We start from the raw sequence: 19,570 nt of genomic DNA on the forward strand, positions 1-19,570 counted from the left end.
ATTGTATGTATGTCCAACTTATTTCCCACCATACATAGCCAACAGTGCTAATCGGAGGTGCGCATGTACGAACAGATGTCACACATTTCCGGTAGGTGACATCTCTGTGACCACACCCACCCCAACTTCAGCAAACATGCAAATGGGACACGCATCGTTCACATACTGGTCCACCTCTCCCCATCACACTTCAATTTACTGCCGATATTTAGCGATTGCTCCCTGCTCAAAGTTATTATTTGTTTGCTCTTTCCCAAGGTGAAGCCGATCGCACCCCTATAAATAGTATATGCCAGGGGACAGTCTAGGAGAAACAACCCTATACTTGGGTGACTAAAAATAGGTGAGCACTACATAAATAATGCACCTTCTACTATTGTATCATTTTAAAACAGCATCACTGTGAGGAAAGTGTAGATAATGGCCCCTTTTCAGAAGGTCCCAATCGGAACCTGAATAAAGTTTAGTTTGTTGTCCTTCCCCAGGACATCTGATTAGCACGGTTGACTATGTACGGTGTGAAAGAAGTTCAACATACATTTATACAAGGGGTCACCGAAAAATGTACACGCACAAACGGTACCTCGAGGCATCTTGCATATGAGGCCAAGGCCGGGGGTGGTGCATGTAACCAGCTCCCACTTCCCAGTATTTGTGACCATCCACGCACACAGATCGGCATCCATGAGGCCCTGTGGATCGCCGTGCGCCCAGTTGGTGTAGCGGAGCTGTGAGCCATCCTCCCAGCGCAGGTCACCAACTTCAGTGAAGGGAGGATAACATTCATTATATGATCACCTATCTATGCCAACAGGCACATAAACCTGTAGTCTCAATCTGTGGTTCCCACACTGCTCTATAAACCCGGTGGAGATCACATCAGCAGCAAATTAAACTTCTCCTAGGTGTCCGCTTCACTAAGCCGCATTGACCAACATAGTGAAGTATGATTAAAACCTAGATTTGAAGCTTTCGTGACTGCAAGGATTCATACTCTTTGGTTTTTTCGGTAAAGTCACGTAGGTAAAAAATAGAATAAAATAAATGAAAACAACTCAATTAAATCACAACGTTTTGGGTGCAACACAAGCTTCCGTCATCAGGTGGGAAAGCTTTCCCTCCCGCTTGTGTTGCACCAAAAACGTTGTGATTTAATTTATCTGTTTTCATTTATTTTATTTTATTTTTTACCTACGTGACTTTACCGAAGAAACCAAAGAGTATGATTAAAATCTCCCATGACTTATATCATATGGCATTCATGAAGATTTGAATTGACAATGCGCTGTAAGTGATTTATTGTTTTCTTGAGTATAAGTGAAAGAGATGGTTAAATGGCTGTTGATAATCACAACTTTACCACGAACAATAATTCAATCCAATTGAATTTGTATCACACTTCACTGAAGCTGGCAATGTATTTGTCTCTCCTGATTGGTATTGCATCCTCTTACACGTAAATCTGCTTACATGAATACCTTGAATCATTTATATTTAGACCATCAAGTGTAGATGTACCATCAGTGTCATAGCTGAGGCTGAGCCAGATGCTTGATATGTGCTGTTGGTAGGGCTGCAGGTTTTCCCACACGAAGGTATTCTCCTGCTCATCCTGAATGGACAGTGGTTTGGCCTGGGGATCTGAAAGACATGTGTGTGCTTGTGTCAGAATACATGTCTTTGAATGAACACGGGAAAGGTACAAACAAAGTGGTAAAAATAACACACACAAAATTCAACTATGAATAACGAGCTAAAAAGTGTTGGCAGACACAATATTTCTCTGCCAAAAAGTTTTTATCTTATAATTCATGGTTGAATTTTTGGTTGGGCCATGTAATAATATGGCCAAATTTGTGTCGTTAATATCCTCCACACCTGACAAAGCCAAACAAATATAATTGCCACGTAGTGTACAAGCATTTAGCGCTCCAATTATCATTATTTCAGCTAATCCACAATGTGCCCAAAATAAATATTGCTGTTTCTTTTCACTTTATAGTCACCCTAATATCCACCAGAAATAAAATCTGTTTCTTGATACTGGTAAAAATAATAGTTGTGTTTTAACTTCAAAATAATTCGAATATATCCATAAATGTATACGTTTCCTAGAGGTGTGCTTACGGATGGAGGCACAGGCCTGTGATGCACCATCCTGGTATGTGGTGCGCTCCGGATAGAAGGCGTAGCAGTTTCCACGAAAAGGCAACCAGGACGAGCTGTTGATGGAGTGCGGGCACTGCCCCTGGATGGCACTCTTAACGGGAACCGCTTCTAGGTACGTGACACAACAGAATACAGCCATAACTGTCAACATCCAAAACATAATTATCACTGATACATTGTATTGCAACGTTACAACCACATAAAATACATACTCTTTGGTTCTTTCGGTAAAGTCAAGTAGGTAGAAATAAAATAAAATAAAACAAATCACGACGTTTCGATCGCAACACAAGCAATGTTCATCAGGTGGAACAACCACTGCAACAAAATGCTGAAGTAGGCGAGACAGCTGCCGTGGCAAGAGGTTATATAGGTAAGAAAGGGGGAGGCAAGGGGGGAGAGAGAGAGGGGGGGGGGTGTGAAGTAGGGGAAGGGGGGGCTGCGTGTAGGATGGAAACAACCACAACCAGTTAAGGCATTACCTGGTTAATAACATCCTTCCAATGATTGTTCAATTTGTATCCATCTTCTCGGTTGAAGTTATGTCTGTGTTTATATATCTGGATGGCTTCATGAACAAACCTTTGATAGTTGTCCGAAGGTTTTCAGAGTATCTTGGTCTCGGAAAAAACAATATCATGCGAGCCCACAGCGTAATAGCAATGGTCAGCTACGGCAGAGGTATTGGTTCTGCCGTGTTTCAGATCTGCCTTGTGTTCGCGGACACGGTCCGAGATCTGACGTTTCGTTTCCCCAATGTAACTGCTACCGCAGACACAACTCAGTTTGTAGACTCCAGGGTATTGCATGTCAGGAATAACCTCCTTTACAGATGGGATTAGATCACGGATTTTGTGTACTTGCTGTGGTTGTTCCACCTGATGAAGATTGCTTGTGTTGCGATCGAAACGTCGTGATTTGTTTTACTTTATTTCTACCTACGTGACTTTACCGAAAGAACCAAAGAGTATGGATTGCTGCAGTTATGAAAGCTTAAAATCATTACTTTAAATACACTAAATTGTATGGCACATTCCCCACATGATCTACACTTTAAAGTCAGTGGCAGAAGTATGAATCACACCCGTATGTAAATCACACCGTGGCAAGGTAACCAGAGGCCTTACCTTGTCGACTCATGCAGATGGCACCCTTGAGGAGCGTCTTGCAGCCTGTCACCTTCCAACAGCTGTCACGATCGATATAGACGCAGCCCTCGATCGTCTGGGGCTCGCCTCGCATCCAGTGTGTGTAGGGAACGTGATCATCAGAAATCCATTCGTAGCCTAAGTCACCTGACTGCGCATACATACAAAAAGCACGTGCATGGTCGCGCACATGCCAGTAGAAGCACGCACACGTTTATCAACAAACAAAAGTCTTGATGGTCATGGAAGTAAAATTTCGGGACTGGAATCATTGTAACGTATACAATTACTTATTTATCTAGAAAGGCACGCTGAATCCAATAAAACAAAATTCAGAAGGGGTCTGCATTCTATGTGTTATATTAAGATGTTTACAGCCAATAAACATTTAGGCATGTAGGAGGAAAATGGAGCACCAGCAGAAAAGCTACGCGTGTGAGAGGGAAACATTCTATTCCATACAGATGGGACCAATTATATGATTCCACACTTGCTGTACTTCCTTCTCCTGGTGAGCTAGAATATGGCACACGACATTGGAAAGTATTGCCGAATATATATTTTTATACGAGGTCAAGTCAAGAGTTTATGGAACAATCCCCATTCTATGAGATTTGTATTTTTTACATCAACCACATGGTCTCAAGGCGTGTTCTGCAGTGGGAAGAAAGAGTTGTGTATAATTAATTCCTGCTTACTACATAAAATTACGGCTACAGAAGCCATGGAATGTAGAACAAAATTAACATTCTGAATCAAGTGAAATTAGATGCACATATGAAAGCATTGAATACAAATTAAGCCATAAGATAAAAAAGTGTAACAACATGAATCTTGATTATTAATTCTTTTTTCCAAATATTTATATACTTCAGCCAACCCCATGACTGACCAACGAAGATTTATAGAGACAATACGCATGCGATAACATCTTCATACTACCAAGTGTGTGCTTTCACATGGCTCACAAACAAAAACGTGGACGTGTAAATTTACACATTATTTTCATACGCTAAAAGAGTAAGAAGACGTGTGTGTAAAGTTTTATCAACCTGGTTCAAACTGCCGTCAATAACTCTTCGTTGATGGACGATAACGTTTGGTGAGAGACACCCCTGCATGTGCACAATACGGGATGTATTTTTTTATAACGGAGGTGCAAGTCAAAAAACTCCGTACATCAAAGCTGGAGAGGCCGATCCAGAGCGGCGATGCCACGCGGTCGAGCACGAGTGTGAGGAACGCCTGGTGTCGCGGGTCCATGATGCTGGCCAGCACCGTGTCACGGCGCTCGCACAGCCACGCCGCCTCAGGCCACGACAGGCTGTACAGCACCATCGTGTACGTTACATTATCCATCCGCAGTGTGTCCACAGCGAGCGGGTCTGGGATCGGCGACGGTGATGGAAGTGCCGGGTCTAAGATGTGCACACACCCGCGCAGAAAACCCTCGGTCATCGTGGAACGGAGGGAGGGGGGGTTGACAACAGAGTTTCTAATAGACAGGATAAGAGTTATGTTTGACTCGTCAGGGGAAGCGATATGTGAAAATAAGGGGAAACAATTATTTACTCAAATAATTGTTCCAGCACTAATATGCACAATGGTAGGCAACAGCATAAGGCGAAACACTGAGGAGGAAGACCGGCATATGAGGTACTTAAATGGCATGTGGCTAAGGACTAGTATAATACTCCAGACTGCGGGACTCCATCAATATTTGTTGATTGCTAATAGGCTGTAAAATCTACAGCGATTAATTGACTGGAAACCCTTTTAAAGCGGGCAGTTATTTGAGTGGGGAACAGTGTCATGATTCTAAACAAAAGTATGGAGGGTAGCTACCTGAGCTCAAGTACATACTCTGCCGTCTCTGTTGACAGGCATTCAGACATGGCAGAATAGAATAAATCACGACGTTTCGGGGCGCAACACAAGCGTCCATCATCAGTGTTGCGCCTGAAACGTTTTGATGTATTTGATTTGATTTTCTACCTACGTGACTTTACCGAAAGAACCAAAGAGTATGGATTCCTGCAGTCACGAAAGCTTCAAATCAAGAATGGTAGAATAGTTTTCGATCAACAGCTCTTACACATTGGAGTTATTGAGGAATTTATTTGACAGGGCCGCCTGCAAGTGTGCAGCAGATGTCAAGCGCCTGCTGTGGCAGCCATGGGTGCAAGTGGCTTGGGACCCAAATTAAAGTAACATGCACAATGGGTCCTAGGTGTGATCAGGGTGTGCCTGGCAAGCCATCAGGCCATAACTAAAATTCCACGCCGTGCTGTGGCATGGAGACGACGTACAGCCCAATTCCCACCCAGAATGCAAATAGGCACCCCTCTCGCACACCCTTGGTGAGAAAGGTTATTTAAAAAAAAATCACACTGAAACAATAAATAATCGTACGTGAATAAAACAAAAACCATTGATTCTACCTTTGTATTTTTGGCAGATAAAGTTGTGCTCCTCCTGCACGCAGTTCCGGCTGTCCCACTTGCCGGTAAAATGGAGTGGAGGGCCATTCCACACCATCACGCAACTCACCTGCATCACCAGCCACAACCAAAGTAGAGAACAACAGCAATGTAATATTTTTCGATTTAAAGCTTTCGTGACTGCAGGGATTCATCTTCTTGGTTCTTTCGGTAAAGTCACGTAGAAGGGAAGTAATAAAATAATAGAAATAAAACATTATAAAATAATTCTCACGACGTTTCGGCCACAACGCAAGCAGCCGTCCTCAGGTGAAGACCAGGTATGTCGGGGAGACAGCATCTGAATGGACGCTGCTTGCGTTGTGGCCGAAACGTCGTGAAAATTATTTTATGTTTTATTTTTATTATTTTACTACTTCCCTTCTACGTGACTTTACCGAAAGAACCAAGAAGAGCAATGTAATAGCATAGGTCATCACAGTTACAATTCTGAGTTGGGAATTGCCAACTGCTGCCGGTGGGTTAGATAATCTTAGGGTGTGTGTAAACATAATTTGCACCATTATCAAAAACACCATTATGCTAATGCTCCACCACTGTATACCAACTGCTCAATGCTCTCCAGTTAAGTGGCAAAACGAAAATATTAAAAGTTCAATAATTAACGATCATTCACCTCGACTCATTAAACGTAACAGGACACAACGATGACTCAATGTAGATGTTGCCCAACTTTAAGGGAACTATAAACGGTAACACTTATCGCTGACATTACAATTAGAAATTGCATAAAATCTCAAGCAGGCCTGATGGTTTCCATCATATTAGAAATGCACTTTCAATGTTGTCATCTTAAAATTCTCAATTTCAGGTCAAGAGGTCATTATGGCCAATGTCGGTGATGGGATAGCACCCTCGTCACCAATTCCTTCCGCTATTCCCTGTAGCAGAGTCAACACCAGGCCTCAAAGGCCTGCTTTTCCAGCTACCTACCATCTGGATTTTTGTCTTCACCTTGGCCTCTGACCTCTGGGTGCCAATCCAAAATAATTACCCATGTTGCTCCATGTCACATATGTATGTATGACTTACGTGGAGACTGATTTATGTAGCCGAAGTAGTGATTATTCCATCCGTTTTCAGTGGAATGACAGCCTTCCTTTCACATACATAATTGTGCACTTGTTCCCTTCTCAAATTCAATCTGTATCGTCAAAGCTGTCCCTCCAAAAATTATATGTTTTACAAAGAAGCTTGCAAATGTTACAGGATTTTGATTCTCACAATTTCCAAAAATTGTTGCAACACTGCATATACTTAAACTTTTATGTCAAACACAAAATGCACGAATGATACGTACAAAGTCACCCTTGTCATTGCTCCCTTGGTCTGCTTTGTCTGTCTTGACCAAAGCAGGGTGCATCCAGTTGGTGAATGTAACATTGCGTTCTTCCAGCCATGTGAATGCTCCCACGCTCGCACGCACATGCAGTCCCACCCAGTAGCTGTCTTGTCCCGGTGCCAATTTCAAGATGATAAATGCTGTAAACACACATTCACAGATGTGGCACAGTAGGAACACTTGCGCCTTTGCAGCAAGAAGGGCCTCGGTTCGATTCCAGACTTTGGCACCTTTATCTTTGGAATTTGTATGTTCTCCCCCAGTTCGGAATGGGTTTCCTCCATATTATATGAGTTTGTCCCATAGCTATAAAATATACAATGTAACCGGTTTTGGACAAATATCTGAAGAATTACCTAGACATTACTCAATTGGGATTACACATATAAATATCGCCCCATAATGCTAAAGCTTGGCAGGACCCTCCTGAAAAAGAGTCGGAATTCAGCAAGGCTTTTCTGGAGAAAATAGTGTATAAAAATAACAAATTCACAAACATGTCTGCAAAGTCCACATGTTTGTATGCAAATCTGTCACTCAAGCCCATCACAACATATAGAGTAAAAAGAAGAATATAAACACCGATTGTATTTGACTACCATTTTACATAGTCCTAACGATAAAATTCCACTTTATTTTCTCATATGCATGTTATTGTGTGCATTATGCAAGACCTGCAATAGAGTCAGCAAGTGTGCAGAGGTTGGTTCACTAGGACAGACAGGCACCTTGCTCGAGATGGTTTGCAATGGTGGCCAGGGTTGCATCCTGGCTCTCGCAGTACTCCTTAGCACCCATCCACGTCCTGGCCTGCCCAGGCCCATCCACAAATCCCAAGCACTGCACCACACAGCACACGCCAAGCACACACGCACAGATTGTCGTCTCTCCAGTCAACCTTATGGAAAAATTTTATGAAAATATTTTAATCTGTTACAAACCAATGCCTAAATAAACGCATTTGTAGAAATACTTAAAACCATTTCCAACAATGGATCAAGTTGCAGTGAAGAGTGCGCAGTTGCATGCAGCACTACTTGGCCACCTTATCTCCAAACACATGCCAGCCATCAGGACAGTTCCCCCAGGCCGACGTGGCAGGGTGTAGAGGAGTCATTGGAACTGACATTGTGACATTCCAGCGCTTGCACACTGCTGGCAGCTTCATCCCACAGCGCATGTCCCCCCAAGTACCTGAGAACCATCAGAACACACCCCCGTCAACGACAACACTCTTGCTATCTAATTAAAACACAGTTAGGATTTGGTAATGTTGCATTTGCAGTGGTGCACGGGCCACTAATAACAAAAAAAGTTAACACATTTGTGAATGACATTGCCTAAATACGATTTCAAAAACAATATGGATATAATCAGGCAATGTCCTATGAAGAAGTCGTTCCCTGAAACATTGCCTATTGTATATTTATTTTCATTTTTAGCCACTGTTGTTGACAAATGTGTTGAGTTTTTTTTTATATTTCCTATCTAACTATGTCCTTAACAATGGTATCACTGTGTTTAAAGATGCGGCGTTATCTATTCAACATCTCGGCCCGTGGTTATTTCCATTGGCAGCCGCTATCCAGTGATGTAAATTCCACCTTCACGAGGTGGAACCTAGACTCTCCGTAAGACAATTATGAGCATAAAGTGGGAAGAATTTTTACCAAACATTGGACATCATGATAATAGTTTTTTTACCCTTATATCTGGCAACAAAACTGACATCTTTTTTACAAGGAGTCATGTTTGCATTGACCACAATACCTTCGGTCGGAATGCAAACAAAAAACACAACTCTGATAATGTATGCACTGTCCTTGAAATTGATTGATCCACACCCGAGACAGCTTTTCTTAGAGCCTAGTCTCACATGGTGTTGGACCAGATGACGCCAAAAGGCGCACGTGGTGTAAAAAAAAAGGTGTCAGTTTTTTTGCCAGATAAAAGGGTAAAAAACCAATTATTATATTTTGCTACTGGCAAAGGAGGTTCCAATGGTGTAAATCGACGATCTAATGGCAGCACCATCAAACGTGATGCCTAATTTTGTTTTGTAAACAGTTCTTTGTGCAAAAGCCGGTATTGACTGAATACACATCATCACATTAAAAGAACCGGCCTCACCCTTGTTGGCAGACATGTAGACGCAGGTCTGGAATTTGCGGGCTGCATTCGGTCTGTTTTCTGCCCATGCCATGAACGTCAACAACGAACCATCCGACCACCTACCAACACATAAAAAGGGACATTACTGCATACTGCCTTGTATGCACAGTGACTTACGGAAATAATTTCAGAGTTTTGTGGAGGAACCAAACCTAAATATGCACTCACTCCATGTTAGATTTTCATGTTGTTTCATGATGATAAATGATATTCACGATAATGGGTGACTCCCCTTGGCTATGTCACTCTTGATACTAGCTTTATGATTTTCAGGGATTCACATTTCACCCGAAGTCTTAAAAGTGCCTTTGGTACTGGCAAAGGAGGTCCCATGACGAACGAACATTACATTACTATTGTGTCAATATAGCACAAAGAGTGACCGCTCAAATTTTTGCACGCTCATTCATGAACGAAATCTAACTATGAAACAGTACCATGAATTAATCTGTAACGTTCACGTATGCTGTTGACTTTCTGGTGACAGACGCAGCTTGTGAATGTGGGGGTGCCCCTCTGTATCCCTGGTCGGACAAGCGTGGGGCAATGCTCACCCAGCCAGTGATGGAACCTGAACGTCGCGTGAAGGCTACGGGATGAGCACAGCACTCCAAAGCTAAACTCACACCCTTCAGCAGCTTCGTGTAAAACCAAGTACGTAGATAAAACCGTGCTAATCATTTGCACTTTGCAAGAACGTGCAACTCGGTGTTTATGTACATTTCCATATCACAATTCTGGCTAATCGCCTGATGAAGCTGGTTGTAGTTTACAGTGAAATGTCGTACTCGAAATGTAAATGTTGTGGGTTTACTCTCCAACACATCGGTGTGCTGAAGTAGTAACTAATTGGCACGTTTTGTTTACTGACAAACCTTATTAATTGGCTGTGTCGGGTGGTGGCAGGTTTAATGACACATTTATATTTATGCAAACTAACTCAAAAACATTTTTATTATGGATTCATGATCATATGAGCATTGGTTGTAAAACAATGTATACTTAATGCCTAAACAGTGGAAATGTTTGCTGTAAAGTATCATGATCAGTGTTTGGAATACAGTATAAGGATTTGAATGTGCATTGCTCACACTCTTATACCATGTACAGTATGAACTCTGTACAGTTTACTTTTTTTTTATTCTGTTTCTAATAATGGAAATCCTTCAATGTGCTTTCATACATTGATGGGGATATTATACAAAACAAGTAAAATAAAGGGCCCAGTTCCTGAAGTGTAAAAGTCTGCATTTCCACCCCTTTTATTTGAATTATGGCCCCTTTTCTGGACAAAAATTGTGAAACGATTCCCCATTATTCATCCCAATGTGTTCTGCCACGTCTACAATGCATTACTCCAAGCCTACATTCTGTACAGTGAAAATAACCAAATTGTGCAGGGCTAGGGCCGGAGCCAGGATAGGGCTGCACAATTGCAGAATTGTTCAGAAAATCTGTACTGAAAGCTGCACACTATGGCTTTAAGGTGAGTTTTCATTAGCGGTGGTTAGGGGATAAGACTTTTACACATATTACAGGAATGGTTCTGCACTTAGTAATACAATTCCATACTATCTTGGCACATTCTGACAATGTTTTGCAGAAGTAATTATTCCAAAAGATACTCTCTATTTATTGTCTACAAATTGATACTAACCTTATTAACCCAGAGGGATGATGGGTTTATTTGACTTCCGGTTAGGATTTCACCAGACTACCTTTACATTATTTTAAGTGGCATGCTTTGTGGCGACACTGCGTAGGCAGCTAAGACAATAGAATATCTTGATCTCACTGCAGGGGCTGGGATAAAGATGTAAACACACACAAAACCAAATGAAAATACATTTTAGCCTAACCTGCCAAAAGCCAACCTGATTGTGGGTGGATGTGGGACTCACTGAAGCTCACTGTCACCATCCAGCATGCTGAGTCCAATCCACCACTGCTGCAGCGAGGCCTTTGACAGCTGTAGATGTATACACACGTGCACATGTACAGCAGCAACAGCTCTCCAAGCCAGAATCATAATGGAGGCAGAGCTCTTCTGAGTATGGGAGTCGTCTGGCATGCTGCAAATAACTAAATAACATATAATTCCAAATGTTAAATGACACTGACATGTCACAAACTCTTATATTTTTTACTCAAATGTATTTAATGCACACACATGCACAGCTACATACACAAAGACATTCCCACATACACAGGCAGTATGTATGTTACACTTCTTTCGCACCGTAGCACAGTGATTCTCTGTGTGGCTTTATAAGCATTGGTTCCCAACCGAAAGATTGTCGTGTACCCCCTACCAGACCGATCAACTGTCCGCGTTCCACCATTTAATTTTGTACATGTTTTACACCACGTACGACATTTATTCAGTAATTTAAAACATATGAACAAATTCAACAAATAGTTAGAATTTGATATTTTACAATTTAATAACACTTTACACTTTCATCCGAGTCCCTTACCATCGCCATGAAGCAGAGGTGGAAGGCTGAGGCTCGGTGGATGTGGAAGACTTGGGAAATTTTCTTAAGGGCTTGTAAAATTTGTTTTGTTTATATGTAAATAAATTGTGAAAAAAATGCGAGCGCTGCAGCACGGGGATGGCCTAGGCGTCCAAAGGCACCATACATTTAACAAACCATCGTCTTCAAAACACAATTTTCTCGTCAAGGAGTCTAAATCATCACGCAAACTCCGGTCATCCTCGCAACAGTGGCTTTTGGTTAGCCATCAGACAAAAACGGGCATCACATCGCGTGCTTTCAAATGCGCTTCTTTGGACATATGGAATGCTCTTCTTTTCGATATTAGGAAACCACTGGAGCTATGGACTTTTAAATCGAGAATGAAAACTAATTTCTTTACCACTTTCTTTTGTCTTTAGTTTGTTGTCATTCCCCAAACCTCTCATTAGCACGGTTGTCTATGTACGGTGCGAAAACAGGACCCTGCGGGGTGGGCTGGTAGGAACGAATAACCAAAGAATATAAACATAATGTATTATTAACACGTGTTTAGCCAGGAAAGCCCCACTGAGTCTAAAGGTTTTTGTAGGGTCATGCCAAGTGTTTGCAGTAGGGGGCGATGTTGCTACACGGACGGACGGACGGACAGACGGACAAACGGACGGACGATATAATCTATTGGTGTACGTTTCTGTCAAGTGCCTGCTGGTGGAAGTTTCAGCAGTGCCAAGTTGCGTCTCATTCATGGATTTAACAAGATTGACTTTTACAGCTCTCGGATTTGGCACACCAAGTACAAACATTCAACGTGAAATTGAAAGTAACAAGTCTGCTGTGTATATACGTGTTTCTAAAACTAACAGATGTGAAAGGTTAAGTTCGGCGTAGAGATAACATTTCTGTAAATTCTTCTTGGTTACCTTCTGCATGGTGTGCAACAGGTATAGAAACTCGGCCCTGTCACGCACGGAGGCCAGCTCGCCGCCCATCAGCGTGCAGGACAGGCGGGCATGGATCCAGCTCAAGGGTTGCTGCACAAACAGGTACTCGGCGCCCTGGTGATGCAGCCACTGCGTGTCGCCGCTCACTGCAACGCAAGCGGGAAGCACAGCAGAGCTCTCAGTACGCAGCACGTCGTACGTGCTGATGAACCTCGTGGACGACGGGGGTCAGTGGAACACAGGCACGTGTTCAGCGACGGTCGAGAAGCACTACGCCTGCAACAGATGCGTTGCTCAACGTAACTCGGGCAGCACTGCATGCGTAAATACCAGAGCCGGCCCTAGACCTTTGTGGGGGCACTAAGCAAAATTTGGTTGGAGGCCCCTTTGATGTATGATTTTTTTTTCACCCACTTGCTAGCAGTGACTCTAGGGGGGCCCTCTGCTGGCCACGGGGCCCTTTGCAATTGCAAGGGTCGCTTAGTGTAATACTCAGCTTGTCCGCACACAACGCAAAACATAGATGTGGCTTCCGCTAACCACGTACACTCCACACGTGAAATAACAAGCAATAACTGCACGATAATGTGTCATTTATTGTTAAGAATTAATAACAATTTACAGCCCTTCTAAAATCGACTGCTGGATGTCTACCCATGCTGTCAGTCATGAAGGCTATTTGACCATACTTCACCGCACTGCTCAGTATGGGTTGGTTTAAGGGGGTGGACTCACACTGGGTCAGTTAAAACTGGCCACTGATGTCAGCCATGGCCAGATATCAAACTCAGCTCTCCGGCCTCACATTGCAGTGCGAAAACCATTGAGCCACTGTCCCCCAACAACCAATGCATAATTGTTAACTGACTAGAAATGCAGCTGCCAATTCAGTACACGGCTTACAAGCAGTGCGAAGCCCTACCCCTCCCACCCCCCACCCAGCCCCTCCCCACCCAGCCCCTCTACACCCAGCCCCACCCCATCCAGCCCCTCCCCACCCTCCCCACCGAGCCCCTCCCCACCCAGCCCCTCTCCACACAGCCCCACCCCACCTCCCACCCAGCCCCTCCCCACCCAGCCCCTCTCCACCCAGCCCCACCCCTCCCATTTTTGGATTCACGACGGACGGACGGATACAATAATCCCCTGTGGGCTGGTGTAACCAGGAGGTTCCTACCAGTAAAAACAACAGCAATCCATGATAGTTGGTTCACTAACCATCCAGTTTTTGCCTGGACAGTCAGGCTTTTGATCGAGCTCAACAATGTCTGTATCTATCTATCTATGGTGAACTTCTTTAGCACCGTACGCAACCAACATGTCTGGTTGACACCTTCATCTGGACATCAAATTTCCACTGTTTGGAATATAATGGCATCGTGAAAAACGTGCACAAACAACCCGGTACGGAGTGGCGTGTTTGACGGAATGTGGAGCCTAGCACTTTCCCTGCGTGACATGTACTTAATGGAACCGGGTTAGCCAATTAATAAAGATTGATTTACTACATTTGCAATAAAATAAGTAATTTACCAATAGACCCTTGGGACCAACCGTCGAACCGACCGAGTAATATAACTACACCACATTGCAGTAGACACACAGTAATTTGTTTACTGGGATAAGTAAAACTCCGTTTTATCAAGCACCATTCACACAATGCCTCACAGCGCTTTACCACATTAAAACTAAGCGGAAAACAACCCGACACAGACAGTAAAACATACGCACACTGCTAACGATGATAGATTCCATACATGCACGCATATACACGGGGTGACTGTTATTTATGACAAGATTTTCATTACGTTTGTAGCTGGCTATACAATAGCAGCTGACCGGACCAGGACTTCCTCATATTAGTTCGGCTAGCAGAGATCTTACTACTTTGAGGTGTTTTGACATTTGCAAACACTGCGCTGTAAAGTCATACAACATAATTTGCGAACGTTACATAAAATAAAATCAGTGCCATCCGTGTTACATTTTTTAAGTTCCTTTTTTAAAAAGTTATTCCTACACCACAGTACCAGGAAGAGAGCCCATTGGGACAAAGTGGCCCGATTCATGTGCTCTTGTTTGGCTGCGTGCTTTTGCGAAATTCCGCCGATAGGTGCAAATTATGCACAAAAAACGATTCTGCCGAATGGAATGCACATATTTCTGCCCCCAATTTGCTCTGCGGAATGGGTGGGGCCCAATTGTGCCGAAACAAATTAGGGCCACGTGTGCTGACAATCAGCACGTTCAGCCAGCAAACCCCACCGAAGCCAACCAACCGAGTTCTTTAACATAGCCAAAGATTAACCTGTATAGTCCCAACAGACTGTAGGAGGCACGTGCTGTTAGCCAGCAAATGAGTACCCTAGTGCCATGTGTAAACATCAACACTAGGGAGACAAAGGCGGCCGGGCGTGGTTGCTGGCCACCCATGCCCCCCCCCCCCTATGCTGTTCTGGCCTCCATAGGTGCTCGCTAACAGCACTTGCCCCAACAGTGTGTTAAGGCTATATGGGGGGTCTTTGTCTTTGTCTCTGCACATAGTTTGGGACAGTAGGGCATAGTAGGGGGCAATCATCTCAAGTCAGTCGACCCATGGCACCTGGGTCTGTCCCGTGTCCTCCTGCCAGCGGACGTTAGACACTTCACGTGGAATTAAAGTGCACATAGCCTGGCACAAGCGCCGTGGTTATGTCACCGCCACTTAGTGGCGAATGGCGGTTGTTGTTGCTCTGCCCAGAATTGTAGCACAAGCCAAAGGTGTCTTTGCAAAGGTTAAATATGATGACATTGCTATAAAACGATGTTGATAATGATAATATAATTATGAGGATAGTGGATGACGATTATGAGTATCATGGAAATGTTGATGCTGTATGATGATAACTTTGGTAATGATGAAGATGATCACGATGATAGTGATGAACATCATGACGGTGCAGCTGCTCCAGCTTATGATATTCCACCCCCCCCCCCCCCCCCATTTGTTCATGATCCACCAACTACGATCGGCCCCTTTCTCTTGGCAATCCACCTATCATTTGTCTCCAAAATTCTGGACTGCAGGTGTGCTGTCGTGCCAAAGTGAAGACCAGATAGCCATTTAAAGTTGAGTTGACATAGAGATGCCATTGAACAGATGCCATTGATGTAAGCCATGGACAAAAATCGAGTTCAGGTCACTGGTTTCACAAAGGCCCTACGCATCATCATCAGTTCAACAGCATCCGCACGGGCAAAATAACATCATTACCTTAAACTTCTTCGTGTGCGTGACTGGCACAATTCTGTTGCTTTTCACGCTGTTTTAACAGCTAAAACCTACTTGAATTTATTTTTGGAAATGCCATGAAAAAAACTGCAGAATGGACGAGCCGAAGACGCACCATGACAAGGCGAACTGGAGCGCCACGCCTACACAGCCTCCCACCAATGGTGAAAACTTCCAGCCATTGTTTGGCACCACCCTCACTCCACGGGTGCAAAGATTAGTAGCAGTGGTATCAGTTCTTGTCAGTGTACAATCGGTCCCCCGTGAACTAAAAATTTTAGAGAGCGAACGATGTTTCACCAGCACGGCCGTCATTTCGTCAAAATGTAGCAAAATTATGGCCAAAAGGGCAACACGAGTTGGATCCAAAAATCTTAGTCTAGGAAGAACGTGTAAAATAAGTTATAAAAAAGTGACACCAAGCAGTGTGTAAGAGTAGTGAACTCAAGTGATATGGTACACACTGAAATAGACGTGCATTCATTTACTGATAAATGACAGGATCAAAGAATGAGTCAACGCACACTATGGGTCGTATCATGGGACCTCTCTTGCCAGTATCAAAATATAAGAATTAGGTTTTACCCTTTCTGACAATAAAACAGGTGTTAAGATATTAAAACACCAAACTGAAACCTTTTGCAACGATTACTCTTTGGTTCTTTCGGTAAAGTCACGTAGAAAGACATTAAATAATAATAGAAACGTTTCAATTGCAACACAAGCAATCATCATCAGGTACACATGAATGAGAAAACAAACCTAGTAAACTTGGAAATATAATGCAATTCAACACAGAGAGTCGGCCAACACAACAGTCAACACCCCAGCTGGTTGATTACGTTCTTCCAAAGATTACTAAATTTGAGAGAGAGACAGACACACAAGCAGAGAGAGAGACTCACACAGAGACAAACAGAGATAGACACACACATAGGCACACAGAAAGATAACGTCTCTGTGTCGAGGCCTAAAATAGAGAGAGAGGGGGGGGGGGGCAGAGGGGGAGTTGTGTGGAATTCCTGCCCATAGAGGGACGGAGGAGCTGGACTCTGGACTTCTAAACACACAAGCACGGAGCGTTGTGTGGAATTACTGCCCATACCACCCGGAGGAGAGAATGGACCCATAAACAAGCACGGTAGAAAGCAAATTTAGTAAAATTAGGAAGTGTAATGCTATGCAACATCGAGTCTGATGATGGTTGCTTGTGTTGCAATTGAAACGTACGTTGTATTCTATTATTTAATTTAATTTCTTTCTACGTGACTTTCCAGAAAGAACCAAAGAATAATTCCTGCAGTCACGAAAGCTTCGAATCTACATGTCTGCATTAACCACATATACTTGGGTCGTATACGTTCATATAAAAAATGACAGGCCAATCCTTTCCTCCTTCCCAGCTCACAGTGGTTATACTGGTACATATGAGTGAATGGGTACAACACTCACAACACCATTTGAAATAATACAATTGATTAATTCCTAACATCTTAACTATCGTTATGTTTAAGGCACTGTGCGCGTATCTGCTTTCCGGCAGGCCTCCCGCCTCCATCTGTCTTAATATATCCGGCATCAGCCATTTTCTCACCCCGTTCGCTGTCATGCCTTCATCACATCTTGTTTGGATTATTCCAACTCTCTTCTCTACGGCCTCCCTGAAATCCTTGCTTCAAAACTCCATCGGAGAGAGAGAATGCCACCACCAGACATCTCAGCTACAAATTAAAGGATGAGAACGTCACTCCTGTATGTCTAACTGCCTCCTAATTCAATCAAGGGTCAGTAAAAAGATAGTTTTTGTCGTCAATAAAACCCACACCATTTAGTGTACGTGACTTTTGTTTTGGCAACATTTGCAGCCTTCTTGATTAAGTTCTTTAATAATTTCCTGTAGTTAATTCCCACTGGTTCATATAATGACTATCATCAGTAAATCAGAGATGGTTAATATTTCCCCCATTTATGTGTATGCATTTTTCCTCCATATCCAAAGTTCAGAAAAAAGCTGTCTTGTAACGCTGCTGAGAATAATGTTGGAGACAATTTATTTCATTTGTGTGAATCCCCTTCTAATACGTGCATTATTACTTTCTTTCTGCAACCTCAGTGTAGCTGTTCCAGTTTTATGAATGGGCTTTATTAAGTTATAAATGTTTTGATGCGGAGGTTGGATGACTGCATACATTTCAAAGGATTTAACGAGTTAATTTCCTATCAATGGGATATCAGTTCATAGTCTGGACGAGGGTCAACTGGAGTCAATAAAACAGGTACTACTTTACTCTTTGGTTCTTTCGGTAAAGTCACGTAGGTGAAAAAAAATAAAGGATAAAAATAAATAAATAAATAAAAACACCTACGTGACTTTACCGAAAGAACCAAAGAGTATGGATCCTTGCAGTCACGAAAACTTCAAATCTAGAAGGTACTACTTTGTAGACATTCTGCAGTGGTTGTTTCAGGGATAAGCAGGCCCTGCCATGGGAACATGGACTATCCACCACTGGTGGAATGTTCGTCGCCAATGTTCAGGATTCACCAGAGAAAGACATTGTATACTAGAGCAGTGTAGCTTCAACTAAACAGGAAGGTTTTAATCTTGATTTGAAGCTTTCGTGACTGCAGGAATCCATACCCTTTGGTTCTTTCGGTAAAGTCACGTAGGTATACAATAAAATAAATTACGACGTTTCGGGCGCAACACAAGCGCCCGAAACGTCGTGATTTATTTGATTTTATAACATCCGTGACTTTACCGAAAGAACCAAAGAGTAGAAAGGTTTTAGTTTTAAATTCTCGTCGGGGTTCGCCTCAATCCTATTGTCGTTATTGTTGAACTATCGTCACGCCACAGTTGAAGACAAAGGTAGCCAGTACGGGGGAAGTGAACAGAGGTGGCTCGAGAGCAAAGGGGGCTGAGATAGGTGGAGAACACATGCAGGGTTGGCGAGAGAGGATGGGCACACAGAGGTCAGCAATTGAGATGGGAACGATACAGTTAAAGTTAATACTAGTGTTTCCCCCCCTTATTTCTGGCAACAAAACTGAAACCTTTATACAAGGATTCGTGTCTGCATTAACCACAATACTTGCAGTCAAAATGCAAACAAAAAACACTATGATAATATATGCATTGTCCTTGAAAAAGATTGGTCCACACAAAGGGATGGCTTTCTTTTGAGCCTCGACCCAATTGATGCTCGACCAGAGGACGCCAAAAGGCGTACAGCTCAAAGACAACGCACTATCAAAGTAATGAGGGCTCGTGTGAGCATCTACATCATTAGACCTCCTTTGCCAGTACTGGCAAAGGAGGTCTGTAAAAGTTGTCATTGGAGGTTGTGTGGTAACTGCTGCAGTTGCAGAAACACGCAGAGGGAAGAAGGCAGTGGCAAGGTGAGGGGGCATTGCTTGTATTGGCCTGTTGTCCTTTAAAAATTAAAATGTATATACACAGGTCCCAGCGTGTGTACTGCTGCTTTCTCAACCCCCACCAATGTTCCTCACTATCTAGGGCTTTGCACAACAGCTCTGCTATTG

General features: G+C 43.1%; 1 protein-coding gene across 2 annotated transcripts in view; it reads right to left on the bottom strand.

Moving 5' to 3' along the window:
- The window catches only part of LOC133345008 (C-type mannose receptor 2-like), a 64,036-nt gene that overhangs the window by 6,262 nt on the left and 38,204 nt on the right, over positions 1 to 19,570 (bottom strand). For both annotated transcript variants that reach the window (XM_061555348.1, XM_061555349.1), the window contains 12 exons: positions 12,733 to 12,899; positions 11,234 to 11,301; positions 9,291 to 9,391; positions 8,206 to 8,354; positions 7,889 to 8,000; positions 7,119 to 7,300; positions 5,759 to 5,867; positions 4,497 to 4,735; positions 3,297 to 3,468; positions 2,128 to 2,277; positions 1,519 to 1,641; positions 584 to 760 (listed from right to left, as the gene is read on the bottom strand). In XM_061555348.1, the coding sequence (XP_061411332.1) occupies positions 584 to 760; positions 1,519 to 1,641; positions 2,128 to 2,277; positions 3,297 to 3,468; positions 4,497 to 4,735; positions 5,759 to 5,867; positions 7,119 to 7,300; positions 7,889 to 8,000; positions 8,206 to 8,354; positions 9,291 to 9,391; positions 11,234 to 11,301; positions 12,733 to 12,899 (1,749 nt within the window). The remainder of the gene's footprint in view (positions 1 to 583; positions 761 to 1,518; positions 1,642 to 2,127; positions 2,278 to 3,296; positions 3,469 to 4,496; positions 4,736 to 5,758; positions 5,868 to 7,118; positions 7,301 to 7,888; positions 8,001 to 8,205; positions 8,355 to 9,290; positions 9,392 to 11,233; positions 11,302 to 12,732; positions 12,900 to 19,570) is intronic.

Source organism: Lethenteron reissneri, chromosome 21 (genome assembly GCF_015708825.2).
Source record: "Lethenteron reissneri isolate LAM-NWPU_2019-01 chromosome 21, ASM1570882v1, whole genome shotgun sequence".
In the NCBI taxonomy this organism is placed as follows: Eukaryota; Metazoa; Chordata; class Hyperoartia; order Petromyzontiformes; family Petromyzontidae; genus Lethenteron; species Lethenteron reissneri.